At 36.8% G+C, this 17,638-nt stretch overlaps 1 protein-coding gene across 2 annotated transcripts; it reads left to right on the top strand.

Annotated features, from left to right (window-relative positions):
• The first annotated feature begins 2,679 nt into the window (after positions 1-2,679).
• On the top strand, positions 2,680-13,241 carry DPY30 (dpy-30 histone methyltransferase complex regulatory subunit). 2 transcript variants are annotated; one of them, XM_028515645.2, is made up of 5 exons: positions 2,680-2,799; positions 3,026-3,097; positions 3,183-3,230; positions 9,618-9,760; positions 12,890-13,241. In XM_028515645.2, the coding sequence occupies exons 2-5, from the start codon at positions 3,062-3,064 to the stop codon at positions 12,960-12,962; spliced, it is 300 nt and encodes a 99-aa protein (XP_028371446.1). In that variant the 5' UTR covers positions 2,680-2,799; positions 3,026-3,061; the 3' UTR covers positions 12,963-13,241. The 2 variants fall into 2 exon arrangements, with proteins under 2 accessions (XP_028371446.1, XP_028371447.1); XM_028515646.1 differs by having other exon boundaries at positions 2,782-2,925.
• The last annotated feature ends 4,397 nt before the right edge of the window (positions 13,242-17,638 follow it).

The raw sequence follows: 17,638 nt of genomic DNA, 5'->3' as shown, positions 1-17,638 counted from the left end.
TGATTTATGGGATCTGGAATATATATTTGTAGGTCGTCTTGAGAGGTGGCTCATGTCTCTCCCCACAAACTGCTCAAAGGGCCCATTTACACTCAATAAATTCGACCACAGATTGATGCAAACACATCTGTGTGTGTGTGTGTGCATGCACACGCATGGTGAATCACGTTCTTTATTTCTCTGAGCACTTTCTTTTCCATAAATTTCCTAAAAACAAAATAGAAGCAACAACAAAAGAGAGAGAATATCATTACAATATTGAAGTAGATATAGATAAAATAGGTACTTTAAGTTTACAAAGCAGTTCATCTATCTTACCTCATTTGAGCATCTCAATGAAGTAAGCATTGTCATCCTAATTTTATGTGAAAAAACGTGACACTCAGAAGAGTTAAACTCTTTGGTTAATTTCACATGGCAAATAGGGGAAGGGACCAGGTTTTAATATTTACACCCAAATCAAGTGTTTCTCTACTACACACATTATATTTTTCCTACATAGGTGTTGCCTGCCTAATTGGCTAATGTTTTATAAATGGAATTTGCACCAAGTATGTAAAAAGGAGGTCAAGCACAGGTGTTCTTTATTATTGTAGATTCTAGAATTCTAGTTCTAGAATCTTTACTATTTCCTTAAAACTCCAAGAAGGACAGGAAGTCTAGGGTAGAACTTTGGTGCCAGTGCTTCTTTCCCTATGTAGTCACTCCTTTTAAAAATATGTTTACTGAATATAAGAAACAAACAAATACAAAGATGAATATAGTTAAGATCTTTGTCTCCAAAGAGCTCAAAATCTAGTTGTGTTTACCTGTACACAAAATGAAGGCAGAATGAGCTCAGTACCGTAGTAGGACATAATAGAAGCAGATAAGAGTACTGCACAGTTTGACACAAGTGTAAATAACAGTTAAATGTCTTTTCAAGTTGTTCAGACAGTACATTATTGAAAATTCCCTCATAATCATGGTTCCCAGGGTCTCCTCTTTAGAATCTTTAATTCATATCAAAATTTGGCATTCTGCAGTATCTTTAACTTTATGCTTCCTCTTACTATGTTGGTAATTCATTTACATCATTTGTCATTTTTTTAATCTGCCCTCCTTCTCTGCCGAAGTGTCTTGTTTTCTCTTACAATTAATAAATTGTAAATAAAAATTTTGGTGAAGTTTTTTGTATACCACACTAGTAATTCGTCTTTAGGTTTAAAGAAACTTGGCTGACACTTAGTTCTGTGCTGTTCCCTTCAGTAATCATTTTTACAGTCTTCTTTTTTTTTGTCTTCAGAAGTGTCAGGTATAAATATAAATATTCAATTTCAACTATGGATCAACTCAACTCAATTGATGTTGTGCACCTGCAATGTACTAGGCACTGTGTGAAGGTTAAAGATATAAAAGACAACGTCCTTGCTGTAAAGGAGCTTGCAGTCTAACTTCCTACTTTACTGTCAGTACTTAGAAAACGTAAATGGCAGTTACTGTCTGGAATTTGGTAATATGTCTTGAGTGCCTACTATCTTTGGGAAATGTGTAGATATATTATAATATTACAATGCACTTAACTATTCTCTTAAATTTCCCTGATTATTCTCTGGTCTTATTTGCTGTTATTCCTGAAAAGCACTTAATCTTAATTTGAGTTATTATGTTTACATTCAATTTCTGTATCCTCTACTGTGCATTTGCATCTTTGTATCAGTTTTATGTGAAAAATCCTCAAAGTGCTATGTGGTAGCTGTCACCAATCACAATCCTAATCAAGTATACATTATAAAAGAAAACTTTAAAAACATACCCACAAGTGTAGCTCCTAAACAAATTTTATTTTCCCTAGATATTTATACATGCAGTTTTTAGAGTAGCAAAATGAAGTTGTTTTCTACCTTAAAGAACCCTTAATGTGATAATTGTAAATATTTCCATATTTCTAGAGTCATGACTGTGAATGGTTGATATTCTATTCAGTCGACATGCAACAATTTACTCTCCAAATATTTGATGAAGTTTTCAGGTTTTCACATTATAAAGTGCAACTACAAATTATTGAGCCAAAGGCAGGAACTTTAACGACTGTTACTTAAAATTGCATTAAAATAAATGGAATTTATTGAAATTAAGACAACCGGATTTACTAGTTTCTGTCTACTATTTATAAATTGTGTGGACGCAAATTATCCTTTGTATTTTTTTTTACAAAAACAATATTACCAATAGTATCACGTTTTGGAAAGCCTTGCATATTGCCAGTTTCCATACCAACGTAAGGTAACATCCACATCGCATGTTCACAACTTTAAGGACTTGAATAAAGGCTAACACGAAACCCCAAAACACTGCTGCTTCGTTTGGCTTTAGAGTGAAACCCCGACATTCTTTTGCAGACTGTTGAGCTTGGGTCTGAGATTTTCTAGTTAGAACTACCAAGCAAGTGGTTTCGGTTCCGCGAGGAAAATCTTGGGTAGAAGCTTTCCTGCAGCACCGAGCGCTGGCCAGCCGCAACCCTGCCAGCCGGGCTGTCAGTGGGTCTGCCGTGGAGTGGCGCTCGCGCTGGCTGGGCGGGTAGAGGAATGATTCTCTCGCAGTCGGGGTGGGCGGACCTCGCCCACGGTACTCAGCGAAAGGCAGAGAGCAGGTAGACACACTTCCGACGCCTCAGGGACATTCCTCACCCTAGGCCCGCTGGGGAGTTCTGCGCAAGCGCGTTAGTCGCGCGACATCCATCACTTACGGCGGAAGCGGTTTGTGCTGGGAGTTGGTGGCGCGCTGCAGGGCTCTTAGGAACGGACGGCTCGGGCGCGGGTAATCAGCTCCCTTTACCCCTTTCACCACTTCTTGGGATCGTGGAGCTTCTGGACCTGATGCGGCCACTCAGTTGTGGACTGTCTCTCCCTGCTTCTCTACTACTCGGGGTGATCCCGCGCCCAGGTGGGGGTGAGGGGCGGGGTCGGGGGCTTCTCTGGACTCCGTCCTGGCGGCGTAGTGTTGAAATCTCCCGGGTAACACATGGTTGTTCTTGTTTTCCAAGACTGGTATCCGGGGACTGTGACTTGCAGGGTCCGCCATGGAGTCAGAGCAGATGCTGGAGGGACAGACGCAGGTACCCGGAGGCCCTGGATTCATGGTGGCGGTGTGCAGCGAGAAAGGGTGGCCGATGTCTCTTTGACCTGTGTTTTGTTTTCTAGGTTTCGGAAAATCCTCACTCTGAGTACGGTCTCACAGATAACGTCGAGGTAACTCACCCAGTTCCTAAAGCTGTTTCTGTGCGTCTTTTAAGAGCTGGAGGAACTTGGGATCCATTTTTATTAGGTTGCTTTGCCCAAGGGAAAACTTTATCTTCGTGAAGCAAATACTAGCAAATTATGGGGAGCTTGTTTTATTAGCGGTACCAACATCTCGGGGTATTCAGACATACAAATTAATTTTGAGTCAAGAGGTTGAAGTTGTGAAAGTGATATAAAGAAACATGCATGCATTGCTAGTGGAGACGTGAATCGTTTTGCTTGGTGTCTCTTAATGCATCTGTTGGGATATTGCTTTGGAGAAACAGCATATTAAAATGAAGAAGCCCATTGTCTTTGGAGCAGAATTGTGTTGGTGTAGTCAGTATTTAATAAATGTTGATTTCTTTGCAGAGTTCATTAGTCAGGTGCCATTGGAAGCTATAATATACATAGTAGACACTTTTTGCCTTAGATGTTTAAGTCTGAATTCAGAAAAAAATGAAAAAGAAGGCAACTTTTATAGAGCTTTTTCATATAAATGCTAAAAGGTTATTGTCTAAAAGTAGAAGTTACTTTGTAAATGAAGGAATAAATGATGGAACAAATTAATTAACCAGAGCTGGGTGGAATTGGTTAGGAAAACAGGGACTTCTGGAAGATGTATATATACCTTTTACTATAAAAAGAAATACATTACTGGTGATTAAGGTCGGATACATGGGGGAAGGAGCATTTCCGGGGACAGTAATAATAGTAACAGTTCCTAATATTTCCTTTTTTTTCTTCATATTTTTACTTATTGATTTTGGGGGGGGGGGGCCGGAGAGAGAAAGAAAGAGGAGAGAGAGAGAGAAAGAGAGAGAAAAAAAGAAACATCGATTTGTTGTTCTACTTATTTATGCATTCATTGGCTGATTCTTGGCTTGTACGTGTCCTGAACTGGGATCTGACCTGTGCCCTGCAGCCTTGGCGTATGGGTTGTTGATCTGACCAACTGAGTACCTGGCCAGGGCCTAGCTGCTAATATTTCTTTAGCCTTTTTACTATGTGCCAGACATACTCCTAAGTGATTTGCATGTATCTTCAGTCCTATAAGGCTCAGAGAAGTTGAGTAACTTGTCCAGGGTTACCAGGAGGTTATGTGGAGAGCTGTGTGTTAGACCTAGGCAGGTTGACACTTTCAAATACAATTAAATTGTATTGCCTATCTTGACTAACTCCTGAAGTTTGGGGGCCTGTGGAGTGGTTACTCTGTTCCTATAAGATTGCTGGAAATGTTGATTGTTTTGATACCAGTTTGTTGCTTTGATATCAATACTGATAAGAGAATCTCTTTCTGATACAATTTTTAGTTGAAGTTATTCTGCTGAATGGGGTGAAGATATACTATACCACTTTGTTTTCTAGTTATTAGAGACTTTTTTTTTAGGCATCAACAATCTTTCCTTGATGGTGGTTGTCTAGGATGCCAGAGCCATATTATTGTAGAGCAGTGATACCCAAATGCTTTTTCCTCAAGCAGACATTTGAGAAAACCAATTTCCATGGTAAAGTGAGAAAAAAAAATGAGAGTGGAATAAATGTTTAATAATGATACATTATTTGGTAATTGGTCTTCCTACCTGTATAATTTTAAAATGCTTATTCTTTTATGAACTAATGGTGATAGTAAAATAATAATTATGTTTATGTGTAAGTTTTTACTTGGCAAAATAGAATTGACCCTATGGTAGTTTCTTCATTTATTGTATTATTTTATTTCTGATTTACTTGTTTGTGAGATATGAAAGTCTGGAAACCACTCTTCTACAGTTACTGCTGTTGCTTTTCCCCTTATGATTACATTTGATTGCCTTTTTTGCCTTTTAGTTACAATTTTTTTTAGATGTTTGCTTTAGGGTTTGTACTGTGCAAGTTTAATTTAGCACAATTTACCTCCAAGTGGTAGTATATATTTTTTATTTATAGTATAAGAATCTTAAAAGAGTAATTTTTCAGTTCCTCTCTTCTGGCCTTTGTTCTGTTATTATCATATTTTACTTTTATATATGTTATAAGCCTTACAATTCATTATTTTTATTTTTTCTTTAAAAAGTTAGTTATCCTTAAATACACTTAAACAGTAAGAAAAAGGAATATTTCACATTTACCTACTCACAATTTCTGGGCTCTTCATTGGGCCCATATTCCATCTGTTATTATTTTCCTTCCACCTGAAGGGTTTCCTTGAACATTTCTAGTAGTTCAGGTCTGCTGATAAGGAATTCTTTAAGCTTCTGAATGTCTGAAAAGGTCATTTATTTGGTCTTTGTTTCTGAGGTATTTTTGCTAGGTGTAGATTTGTTCGTTTTCTCACTGACATTTCTTTTGACAAGAAGTCTGCTATCATTCCTTTCTTTGCTTTTTCATACTGAATGCCTTTTTTCTTGGTACTTTTAACATTTTATTACAGATTTAAATAATTTGATTATTTAAAATCAACTTATTTGATTATGATGTACCCTTGTGTACTTTAAAAAATGTTTATGTTTCTTGTGCTTAAGATTTATGGAGTTTTCGGCTCTGTAGGTTTATTGTTTTCATGAAATTTCAAAAAGTTTCAGCCAATATTACTTCAAATTATTTTCAAGTATTTTGTTTAACTTATTTGTGCTGTCTTGTATATTCTCGAACATAGGGGATATAATAACTGGTTTACTGAAATTGCCTGTTCTATCATTTGTGGCATTTCTGGGTTTTCTGTGGATTGATTTTTCTCCTTATTACAGTAGTATTTTCCTTCTTCTTTGTTGCCTTGCAGTGTCAATTTTACCTCATTGGGTACTTGTTTTTGTATTCCTTCAAACATTTTTTAAAGAAAATTTTTATTCAGTAGCTCATCAGGGAGAGTGAATGAGAGAAACATCACATCAATTTGTTGCTCCACCCATTTATGCATTCATTGGTTGATTCTTGTATGTGCCCTGACTAGGGATCAAACTCACAACCTTGGTGTGTGAGAATGATGCTCTAACCAACTGAGCTACTGGGTCAGGGCCTCAAACATTGAACTTTGTCCTAGGACTTAAGTTGCTTGGAAACAATTTTGTAAAAATATTTTATTTATTTACTTTTAGAGGGAGGGAGAAAGAGGGAGAGGAACATCAGTATGCAAATGGTTGCCTCTCACTCATCCGCATGTGGGAACCTGGCGCACAACCCAGGCATGTTCCCTGGCTGGGAATCAAACCCTGACTGGGGATTGAATTGGCGATCTCTTGGTTCGCCGCCCAGTGCTCAGTCCACTGAGCCACACCAACCAGGGCTGGAAACAATTTGCTCCTTTTGAGGTTTGAGCTTCGTTAAGTGGGACCAGACCAGCCTTTGGTTTAGACTTTATTTCGTCTTCTTCTGTATTCTACTCAATGCTTCGTGTATTATGAGGTTTTCCCATTCTAGGTCACAGAAACATGAAGTACTCCTGGCTGTGAGTGAAGTACATAGGTGTTAGTGCCAGGGATTGTTCCTTCTGCTCCTTCCATGCAGTTTTTTCCCTGACCTTGGGTAGTTCCCTCACACCTGTGCACCGACAGGTTGACAGGTACTCACTGGAAGGCTGGAAGGCAGTCTCTTTAGTGTCTTATTGTGCAGCCCTTTCCTCTCTGTGCAGCTGTCTCTTCTCCATGGGACTCTTCTTCAGTACTCTGCCATGCACATGCTAGATGGGTTAATCTCCCTGAATTTTGGGGTTCTGCTTTGGTTTCCTTTTCCTGCACTGCATCCTGTTAAGTTCTCAAGGCAGGAAACAGGGGTTGGGCAGTCATAGGCTCACCTCATCTTCCTCTTTGTGTGATCTTTGTTCTATACTGTTAATAGTTTATGTATTATAGTAGTTTGGAGATGTATGTATTTTTAGATTAATACAAGATTTTGACAACTAAAATTAACTAGAGCAGTTTGGCACATAGTGAATATTCAGTAAATATTTGAATGAAACAAATGAGAGGATTTGGTCAAGGAGTTTATTATAGGATTTAAAGGAATTGCTTAGGCATTGCTATTTCTTATTGAAGGCAATGATTGGAATGTTATGTAACCGACTAGTTTGTCAGGTATTGTGGGGGGGCCCTGCCCTCAGGACCCCCAACCCTCCCCACCTCCAGCCACCACAGATGAGAATAAGTCTGCCAAGACATGATCTGCTTGGGGAGGAAAGGTGGCCCATCTCAAGTGGGAAGGGCCAGGAACCTTTTCCTTGATGGGCTTTTATTGGGTTCATTTTGCACAGGAATACAGGTAAAGCTCATTAATCATTGTCAGGCAGTAAGGATCAAACAATAGATAGCATACAAAGAACTACAAGGGCTTATTGTGAGTCAGGGTCTGTTAGCTAAAGGGCTACAAAACTTGGGGAAACAAACTTAATTCCTGCTCAGACCCTTATCATTTAATGGAGAACATCCTTAGCAAAGCAGGTTTCACAGGATTTTATGCATTCTTTCTTAGGCCTGATCACCTGGGGACCCGCCCCCCCCCCCCCCCCCCCAGGGCTTCACCGCCCTTTATCATTGTTTCAGGCTTAAGTCAGGCAGGGTAAGTAAGGCAGCCAAGAGATTAAGAGACTTCTTGCAGACAGAGTGAGGACTCAGGCTATGTCAAAGCTGAGGGGTGAGGGTCCATCACCACCTTTTGCTATAGCCTCCCAAGTCCTTCCCTGGGGCCTTCCAGTGACTATGCCTGTTTTAGGTAGTTCCCCCCTTGGGGAATCTTACCTGTCATTGGCTAACCCATCAAGCATTGGGGGCCAGGCAGGGTGAAGAAAAAGGAGCAGAAGCTTTTTTATCTCTTGCCAGGGAGATAAACTTTGTCTCCTTAGTGGCTTATGGTAAGAAGGTTGCTCTTTCAGCCTTAGCCATGGGGGGTTTACAGCTTCTGAAACCAGGCAGGGTGGTTCCCAACAAGGTATTATCTGTTGAAATTTAGTAATGACCAGTAAGTAACGGAAGGGCAAACAAATAGCTATTTTATACATTAATTAGGTATAGAAGATTTTCTTATTAGGTCCCCCAAATTAGATTGAAAAATTATAACCAAACCTAGAATAGTTGCCTGACAGAGTTATGGGAAGTGTCCTTGGAAACCATGGTATATATTATGTAGGTATATGATTAAGGGTATTTTTCCCTTTTTATAAAATTTAAAAAATAATATAGGAAAGTGTTTGTTGTTATTTATTTATATTCAGTTTGAGTATGTTTGGAGCAGAAGTTTATTTAAATGGAAGTGCTCTTAATATTGTTTTGTGTTTTAGATGGCTACTTATTTCTACATTTCTAAAATGGTAAATTTTCAAAAGAGGGCAAAATTTTCACTAGCTTTTGGCACTCTGGATGTCAGATGAACATGTGAAAGGCCCCAGATGTGGGGGTTCCCAGGAGTGATGTGTCTAAGTCACTGTCTCCTGAACATCATGTCGGCCTCACTGTCGTTATCATTCCATGCTGGTCATTTTCCCTTTTTTTTTTTTGCTACTTTTTACATACTATTTTTTCTTTATTTACTTTAAAAAATCATAGATGCATTTATTTAAAAAAGAAACATAAATGAAAAATGTATTCTCAGATAGAGGGTAACTATAAAAATGAAAACTGAATATAAAATAGTGCTTAATATACAGGGTCTGGCAGAAGTAATGCCTGCTTGAGTGTGGCTGTTAGGGGTAATAATATAGGCGTAATAATTTATAGTTTTAATTTGAACATTTCACCTAAAATGTCATCTGGTATGCTTGAGTGTGATATTGTTATGTTACAGAATTACATGTTTATGATTTTGTAATAAAAGTTCATGATAAAAAAAAGGGGGCATTATTTGTGCCCGACATTGTATTTTAGCTGGATTCTATTGCCAATGGAAGGCCCTGAGGCTGAGGCTTGCCCTCTGTGTTGAAAGAGTTAAGCAAGTGTTAACAGAAGTGTTAAAGACATATTAGCACCAAACTGAAACTTGGTCCTTGATATTATCTGCGATGAAAGAATTGAAATAGGACTAGCTTTCTCACTGTAATTCAGTGCTACAGTGTCGTGTCCAGATTTTTGGAAGCACACTGCAAGAAGGCATTCTCGTGAAGAAAAGGAGGACTTGTATTTAGTTCTAAAAGGGCAGAGGGGAAAGTTAGAAAGAGTAGGATCTGGACATATGACATTAAAAGAAAGATATCATGGTGCTCTCAGAGAGAACAGGCCTGAGTGAAATTTAGAGTTGGGTTTGATTTTATTTTGGCAGAGGATTTGCAGTTCAATACTAGTTTTTAGTCATTGGTTTGCCTTTTCTATTAGTGTCGTGTTTTCATTAACTTTTGTTTAGCACTCAAAATAAGTATTTGTAATATTCATGCATGTTTTTTGAATTCAATAGAGGATAGTGGAAAATGAGAAGATTAATGCAGAAAAGTCATCAAAACAGAAAGTGGATCTCCAGTCTTTGCCAACGCGTGCCTACCTGGATCAGACTGTTGTGCCTATCTTATTACAGGGGCTTGCTGTGCTTGCAAAGGAAAGGTAAGAGAGCGTCTGCAGAGGAGTTACCAGAGAAAGCAAAATACAGGCTTTTCTAACTGAAATATCGTTCGCTATATGTAGTTTTTTTCCTCTGTAAAGAATTCATGGATGTTAAAGGTATTTTTAAAGTCAGTCATAATCTCAGTTCAGATACTTTCATTTTTTTTCCTGTGAGACCTTTGATCATATATATGCCTTGTCATAAAGATTAATAATCATAATATATGTGTAATTTTTTTAATCCTCACCCAAGGATTTTTTAAAAAAGATTTTATTTATTTATTTTTAGAGAGAGGGGAATGGAGGGAGAGAGGATGAGAAACATCCATGTGTGAAAGAAACATGGATTGATTAGTTGCCACTTGCACACCATAGCTGGGGACCTGCCCTGGCAATCTAGGCATGTGCCCTGATGGGGAATTGAACCAGTGACCTTTTGGTTCACAGGTTGACAATCCACTGAGCCACAAGAATATGGGCAAGAATATGTTTTCTTAGAGAGGAAGGGAGAGAGAGAAACATTAATGTGAGACAGAAACATCAATTGCTTGCCTCCTATATGAGCCCCGGATGGGGATCAAACTTACAACTTTTTTTTGGTGTGTGGGGACAACTCTCCAACCAACTGAGGCACCCAGCAAGGGCAGTGTATAGGTAATCTTACATTTCTTTTCTACTTAAGTTAATAACATAAATCTTTTTGTATATCTTTGCATAGACTTCATGATTATAATTTAAATTATAGTAGTACCACAATTAAAATAGCCATTTTCTCGTTGTTGGAAATTTCAATTCAGTTTCCTTTGTTATTATAGGTCACCAGGCAGTTTATCTGTTTTTTTAATACCTCTTTTGTTTTCATTTAATTACTTTCCTATGGTAAATTCCCAAGAGTGGTTTGCTAGTTCAAAGGACATGACTACCATTATGGTATCTGACACGTAGTATCATACTTATGTCCAAAAGTTTATTATTAAAAGTCTTCCAATGTTATCATAGCCTCAACAGCATGAGTGTTATAAACATTTTTTGCCAAATTGTTTTGATTTACATTTCTTTATTAACAGGATTATGATTTTTCTCTTTTCTGTGCATACAGTTCCCCAGCAATTCTACCTAAATTATTTTTGTGTAAGCAAATCCCATAAGCTTTTTTTTGTAAGTAACATTAGTCATCGTTTATTAGGTACACATTATGTTTAAGTCAAAGAATAGTAATGAATATTAGCAAACCCAATATAACTTGATAAGGAACTTGATGGAGTTATGCCTTATACTTAGGGTGAGTTATTGATTTAGAATAGTATATTAATTTCTTTATGTAAAATTATGATAAACATTGAATATTTGTTTTATATTTATAAAATAGGATTTATTATTTATAGCTATACTACTGAGAGATGAAATATGGACATCTTTTTATGTTTTTGTTCTTTAAAAAAGTCTAGTAATTAGAAATCTTGATATTACTTGACATGCTAGAAGAAAAAATTTTATAGTTTTAAGGAATATGCTCTTAGTAAATACAATTTTTAAGTAAAGAGTCTGGCAAAATGATTTATCTAATTACTCTTGAAAAATGTTGTCTATGTTAGCCAGTTAAAAGCTTATTTAAAGTACTAAAGGAATATTTGGAGATCACTATGAATTGATTCTCAATATGTCTTCTCCTTGTAGGGCTAAAAAGGTATTTTTTCCACTTTTCATCTTTGGATTTGTTTTCTCGGCAAGAATAATTTATGTAAAAGTGATAAATATTCAATAACACCCTTAATTTTAGTTTTTTAAAATTTAGAGAGAGGAAGGGGGGAGAGAGACACACGGTTGTTCCATTTGTGTATTCCTTGGTTGATTATTGTATGTGCCCTGACTGGGGATCGAACCTGCAACCTTGCCGTGTTGGGATAATGCTCTAATCAAGCTGCCTGGCCAGGGCCCCTTTAATTTTAAAATATGTTTAACTTCTCAGGTGTGCTGTGTGGTGGCAGTATTAGAATTGATTTCAATTGATTGCAATTATTTGAAGAAAAATAGAAGTCACTTCTTTTTTTTTAAGGTTTTATTTATTTTCAGAGAGAAGAGAAGGAAGGGAGAAAGAGAGGGAGAGAAACATTGATGTGTGTGAGACACATCGATTGGTTGCCTCTTACAAGTCCCAACTGGGAGATGGCCTGCAACCCAGGCATGTGCCCTGACTGGGAATCAAACCTTTCATTTCACAGACTGGCACCCAGTCCACTGAGCCACATCAGCCAGGGCAGAAATGACTTTTTAAAAAGAAAACAGAATCTGTTCAAATGAATACTGCTTCCTTTGATTAGTCACTTAGGGAGTTAATCTAAATGTCATGGTGATGCTAGAGCCATTTTTTTATATTGTTTTTGAATTCTTATTGAAGGACAGTACTTGTACAGAAAATTAAGAATGTTACAGGTGTATGTACAGCTTGATGACTTTTCAGAAACCAAGCATGCCTATGTGAGCTGCATTCAGATCAAGAAACAAAATACTGCCGGCACCCCAGCACCCTCACTTGTGATCCCTTCAAGTCATTTTCCCCCGGCATAATCATCATTCCCTTTTAGTGCATTTTTGAAACTTGTGTTTTAGAATTGAGTTCATAAGCAGATTTCATTCATACAGCAATATTAATCCCTTTAAACTACACTGTTGGCCAGCCTGCTTGCCTATCATTTACTATATTTATTACACTACAAGTGGCCTTTGAGTGTAAAAAGAAAATTAAATTTTAAAAGATGTATTTTAGCCCTGGCTGGTGTAGCTCAGTGGATTGAGCGCGGGCTGGGAACCAAAGTGTCCCAGGTTCGATTCCCAGCCAGGGTACATTCCTGGGTTGCAGGACATAACCCCCAGCAACCGCACATTGATGCTTCTCTCTCTCTCTCCCTCTCTCTCCCTCTCTCTCTCTCTCTCTCTCTCTCTCTCTCTCTCTCTCTTTTTCTCTCCCCCTCCCCCCCTTCCTTCCCTCCCTAAAAATAAATAAAATCTTTAAAAAAAAAAAGACTTGGAAAATTAAAAAAAAAAGACGTATTTTTATTATGAAATTATATTTAAATGAACACATCTAGAATATAAATTTCTAAATTTTGGATTTCTTTTCCTTTACAGACCACCAAATCCCATTGAATTTCTAGCATCATATCTTTTAAAAAACAAGGCACAGTTTGAAGATCGAAACTGACTTACTGGGAAGAACAGAAAAATTTGGTTTCTACTATAGATTTACATGATTAAGAGGCAGCTTTAATTGCCATGATTCCCCCCCACCCGCACAACCATTTTGAAAGTATAAGAACCTTCAGGACAACACCTTGTTACTGGAGTTGCAGAAGAAAACATATTTCCCTTATTTTGATTTAATCACCATACTTATTTAATGAGTGTATTATGTGCAATTTTTTCTCAGATTGTCTTTAATTTTGTTTTTAAAATGACCTTCAAAATAAACTGTTAAATGTCATTATTGCAATGTAGTTTTTGTTCTCTATGGTAAAACATTTATGTGGTTCAATTACTTTTATGACTTGCTTTGTATTTGAGAATGCTGCAGGGTTTTACAACAGCATAAAAATACATCCGACTCTAGCATAATATTAAAAAATCACAAGTGTTTTTCAGCATTGTTCCTGTTCCTCTTGGAGGGTGGAATCTGGGTATCTTCAATTTTTAAAAACTACCACAGGTGGCTCTAATGCACAGTGCAGTTGGAGTGCATTCTGGTGTAAGCACTGCCGAGGGTATATGATGTCCTCCCATGCTGTCACCATTTATGGTAATAATAGAGTAATAGTTGTCCTTGCAGTTCTAGTACACGTCAGGCACAGTAGTATTTTACTTAAGTTATTTCTAATACAGCAACTCTGCAAAGTAGATATTGTTATTCCCATTTTGCAGATGAGGAAACAGATTTGGAGAGGATAAGTGACTTGCTCAAGACCACACTGGTAAGTGCTTGAATGGGCATTCACACCTACTTCTATCAATATGTTGCTCATAGCTAGGTGAGGAGTACTTGTGCTACTTAACATCATTGTTCCTTTCTACAATAAAAAACCAGCCAGTCCTTTTTTTGGGTCTGTTCACTTTGTCCTGTAGGAAGAAATGGAGATAACTCATTAAGAAAAGAGAAAATTGTCTCGAGAGAGGAAGGAAAAACATTCAGTAAAGCAATAGTACTCAATTCGGAGTGATTTCTCCGCTTCTCCCCAAAGGATAATTTGGCTTTGTCTAGAAACATTTTGGTTGTCACAATTGGAGTAAAGTGGAGTTCTAGTGGCACCTAGTGGGTAATGACCAGCGATAATGCTGAACATCTTAAAATGCACTGGACTTCCTGTGTGCACTACCTCTCCCTAAGAATTATCTGTGTCAAAATGTCAATAGTGCTAAGGTTGAGACACCCTGCTTTGGAAGCATATTAAAAACTGTCCAAGCTAAATGCATGAAGGTGAAGTTAGAAATGTAATGCTGACGAGATATGTATTACTGTTCTCTTTAATACAAAGACAACTCCAGTGGCAGTGGGAGTGACACTTGCAGGGAGGTGAGATTATGGTTTGATTTATGCCTGCACGCCTGAGTATTTGAACAGGAAAAACCTGGAAATACTGCAATCTGTTTATAAGTACTTCTCACAAGCATTCCATCGAATTTATTTTGGTTATTTGGTAACTGATACTTTAATCTGCCCAAGTCTTTCTAGTGATATTTTAGCAGTTGAGTAAGTACAATTTGGTAATCTCTTATTAAAGCATCAGTAATTTTATCATTTTATCTTAACAGTTCTTCAGTCTTTATATCAGACACTTGGGGAACTTTTTTCCTTTTGACAGCTTGAACCTTTAGTACTTTTTAAAAATGACTGAGGATCTTTAAATATATAAATATATACATAAAAACTAAAAAGTTATATTTAAAACTAAAACTAAAAGGTATATTATGTATAAATATATATCTGGACCCTGGAGAGCCTGATTCAAATGGGAGAGACCATAGGCTTTTGAATGGGCATTCAAAATGCTAAGATGTTCTGGTATACTCCGGTTAATGATCACTAGGAAATAATGCCGTACTCTGCATAATGCTGCCATTACTTCCAGTGTTCCATTGAATTATCTTTGAGATAATACTTAAATTACTCAATTTTGAAATTGATACCTTGTTTTTAGTAAGCGCTGAGAATATATATGTCTTTTGTTGGTAGTGCACTTGGCACTTAACATGTGCCGGGTGCATTTAAAAAAATGTATTGATTTGAGAGAGGAAGGAACAGAGAGACGGAGGGACAGAGACAGACATCAATTTGTTGTTCTACCTAATTTCTGTATTTCTTGGTTGATTTCTTGCATGTGTCCTGACTGGGGATCAAACCTGCAACTTTGGCATATTGGGACAATGCTCTAATCAACTGAGTTATCTGTCCAGGACCATGCTGAATACTTTTAATGTGAATTGTTATTTAATCCTCAAAATTCTGTGAGGCAGGTTTAATTTTAATTCTTCATTTTTAGATGAGGGAAGTGAGATTTGGTTAACTTGCTGAAGGTTACAGGGGAAATAAGTTTGGGACAATTTTCAAATCCAGCTTAATATAATATTACCTTCCCTATATTATACTCTGCTGTAATGTTCTCAGGTGGGCTTAAATTTTTTCTGTGAGGGGGGAATTAATCTGCACATATATGTGTACAGCAGAAGCCATTTTATCTGGTAGCTGAAAAACTGAGTCACAGTAGGGAATCATAAAATGACAACATTTTTTTAAAGCTTAAAATATTTATATTGATAATACAATATTTTGATCTGTTTTTACAAATTTCAGTTTCAGACTGTGAAGGTAGAGTAAGATTTTATTTTATTTTTGGAAGATTTTATTTATTTTTAGAGAGAAAGAGGGAAAGAAACATCAGTGTGTGGTTGACTCTTGAGCACCCCCTATTGGGGACCAGGGCTGCAACCCAGGCATGTGCCCTGACCAGAAACGAACAAGCCATCCTTCGTTCCGAAGGCTGGTCCTTAATACATTGAACCACACCAGCCAGGGCAAGAATCTACTTTCATTGATCGTTGGTTAAATTACCAGCCATCATTACCTAAAAGATATAAGTAAGGATATGAAATAATACCAATAATAATACAAATAATATAATAATTAATAAATAAATAATAATACAAGAATAAACTGTGTTTTGCCCTCCCTATATATGGTGGAAAATAGGTAATCAGAGATAAAAGGGGTAGTCACTAATGAATAAGAATTTTCTTCTAGAAAAATAAGTTGTCTGCTTTAAAAAATACTTTAAATCTTTTGACTCAGTTATATTTCATCTTTGGGAATCCTAAATAATATCAACAATAAATTTGGAAAAAGCTTTCTGTACAAAATGTATTCCAAAAAATTGGAAAGGAACAAATTTTCATCTTATAAAAATCATCAAATATGTAAAGTACTTAGCACAGTGTTAGGTACATAGTAAGTGTTTAATAAATGTCACTTAAGAAGTTTGGTTTCTAAAGAAGAAAGGCAAAGTTGACTGAGATTAAGTTAGAGTACCAGTTTTAATTGAAATCAAAAAAGCATCTGTATGCAAACTTTCTCTTAGCCTTGATTTGTTCAAAACTCTGTGGTATCCTAGAATATATTTCTGATACAGGATTTTTAGTAATTAGGGGGCTCCTGAAACTGGCAGTTGTGGATAAATAAAATCTGAAAATGACCAATTTAATATTGCCATGTAGATTCCAAAAATCAAACCTAAAGATGGAAACAGTATTTTTTGTATAGGTATATATGTCACAAAATTCAAAAGATACACAAAATGTTACATTAAAAGGTTAAATCTTTTCTCCATTCTTGCACCTCAGCCATCTCTAACAATTACTGTTAGCAGTTTGTTGTATATCCTTCTAAAAGTATCATGTATATGCAAGTGTACAAGAATGTAAGTACTGGCCCTGGCTGGTGTAGCTCAGTGGATTGAGCGCGGGCTGCGAACCAAAGCATTGCAGGTTCGATTTCCAGTCAGGGTACATGCCTGGGTTGCAGGCCATGACCCCCAGCAACCGCACATTGATGTTTCTCTCTCTTTCTCTTTCTCCCCGCTTTTCCTCTCTAATAATAAATAAATAAAATCTTTAAAAAATCAGTAAGTGATACAAAAAAATAAGCATCTTAATAAGATAAACATTTAAAAAAAGAATGTAAGTACGTATTTTATACAAATGATATACTTTACATGTTCTGCAATTTGCTTTTTAAATTTTTTTTGAACTTTTTTTCACACCAGCATATAGGACCATCTCATACATTTTGTTGGGTACATATGTATAGATATGTCCTAATTTAACAAGTCTCATATTGATGGACATTGTGGTGGTTTCTGGTCATTTGCTAGTACAGACTGATGCAGGAAATACCCAATCTGCTATTTCAGCAGATGTTTTGGGTTATTAATGTTGGGTTTTGGAACTAGTGGTACCTTATTTATTGAAGGTCTGTGCCTCGTAAGGACTCTATTAATGAAGATTTCCTTCTTGTCCTTTACTATGAATAATGTTTATGGAGTGTCAAACCCAGTCCCTGGAGGATACAGTATAATGAAAATTGTTAATAATAAAATGGGAATTGTACAGTATTGCCAAATAGGCTTCTCCTGGTGTTTTGCACTATATAGATCTTAATTTAAGGAGGTGGGTAAGTGAATAGGTTCAAGTTACTTCTTTTAAGGGACTGCCTTTGAATAAAGTAGTCAGAATAAAATGGGCAGGAGTAGTAATGGTAGGATATATTGAGAGTGTTCTAGAAATAATGGAAGTTCCTCTAACCTTTCACTTTACTTGGCAGTATGGTATTTACTG

This window comes from Phyllostomus discolor, chromosome 6, assembly GCF_004126475.2.
Source record: "Phyllostomus discolor isolate MPI-MPIP mPhyDis1 chromosome 6, mPhyDis1.pri.v3, whole genome shotgun sequence".
In the NCBI taxonomy this organism is placed as follows: domain Eukaryota; kingdom Metazoa; phylum Chordata; class Mammalia; order Chiroptera; family Phyllostomidae; genus Phyllostomus; species Phyllostomus discolor.
Note: the sequence above shows the minus strand (reverse complement) of the source record. Positions and strands in the feature narration are given on the sequence as shown.

Coding starts and splice junctions, on each gene's coding strand:
- DPY30 (XM_028515645.2), top strand. CDS start 3,062: ATGGAGTCAGAGCAGATGCTGGAGGGACAGACGCAG. Junction 3,231..9,617: donor GTCTCACAGATAACGTCGAG/GTAACTCACCCA, acceptor TGAATTCAATAG/AGGATAGTGGAAAATGAGAA. Junction 9,761..12,889: donor GCTGTGCTTGCAAAGGAAAG/GTAAGAGAGCGT, acceptor TTTCCTTTACAG/ACCACCAAATCCCATTGAAT.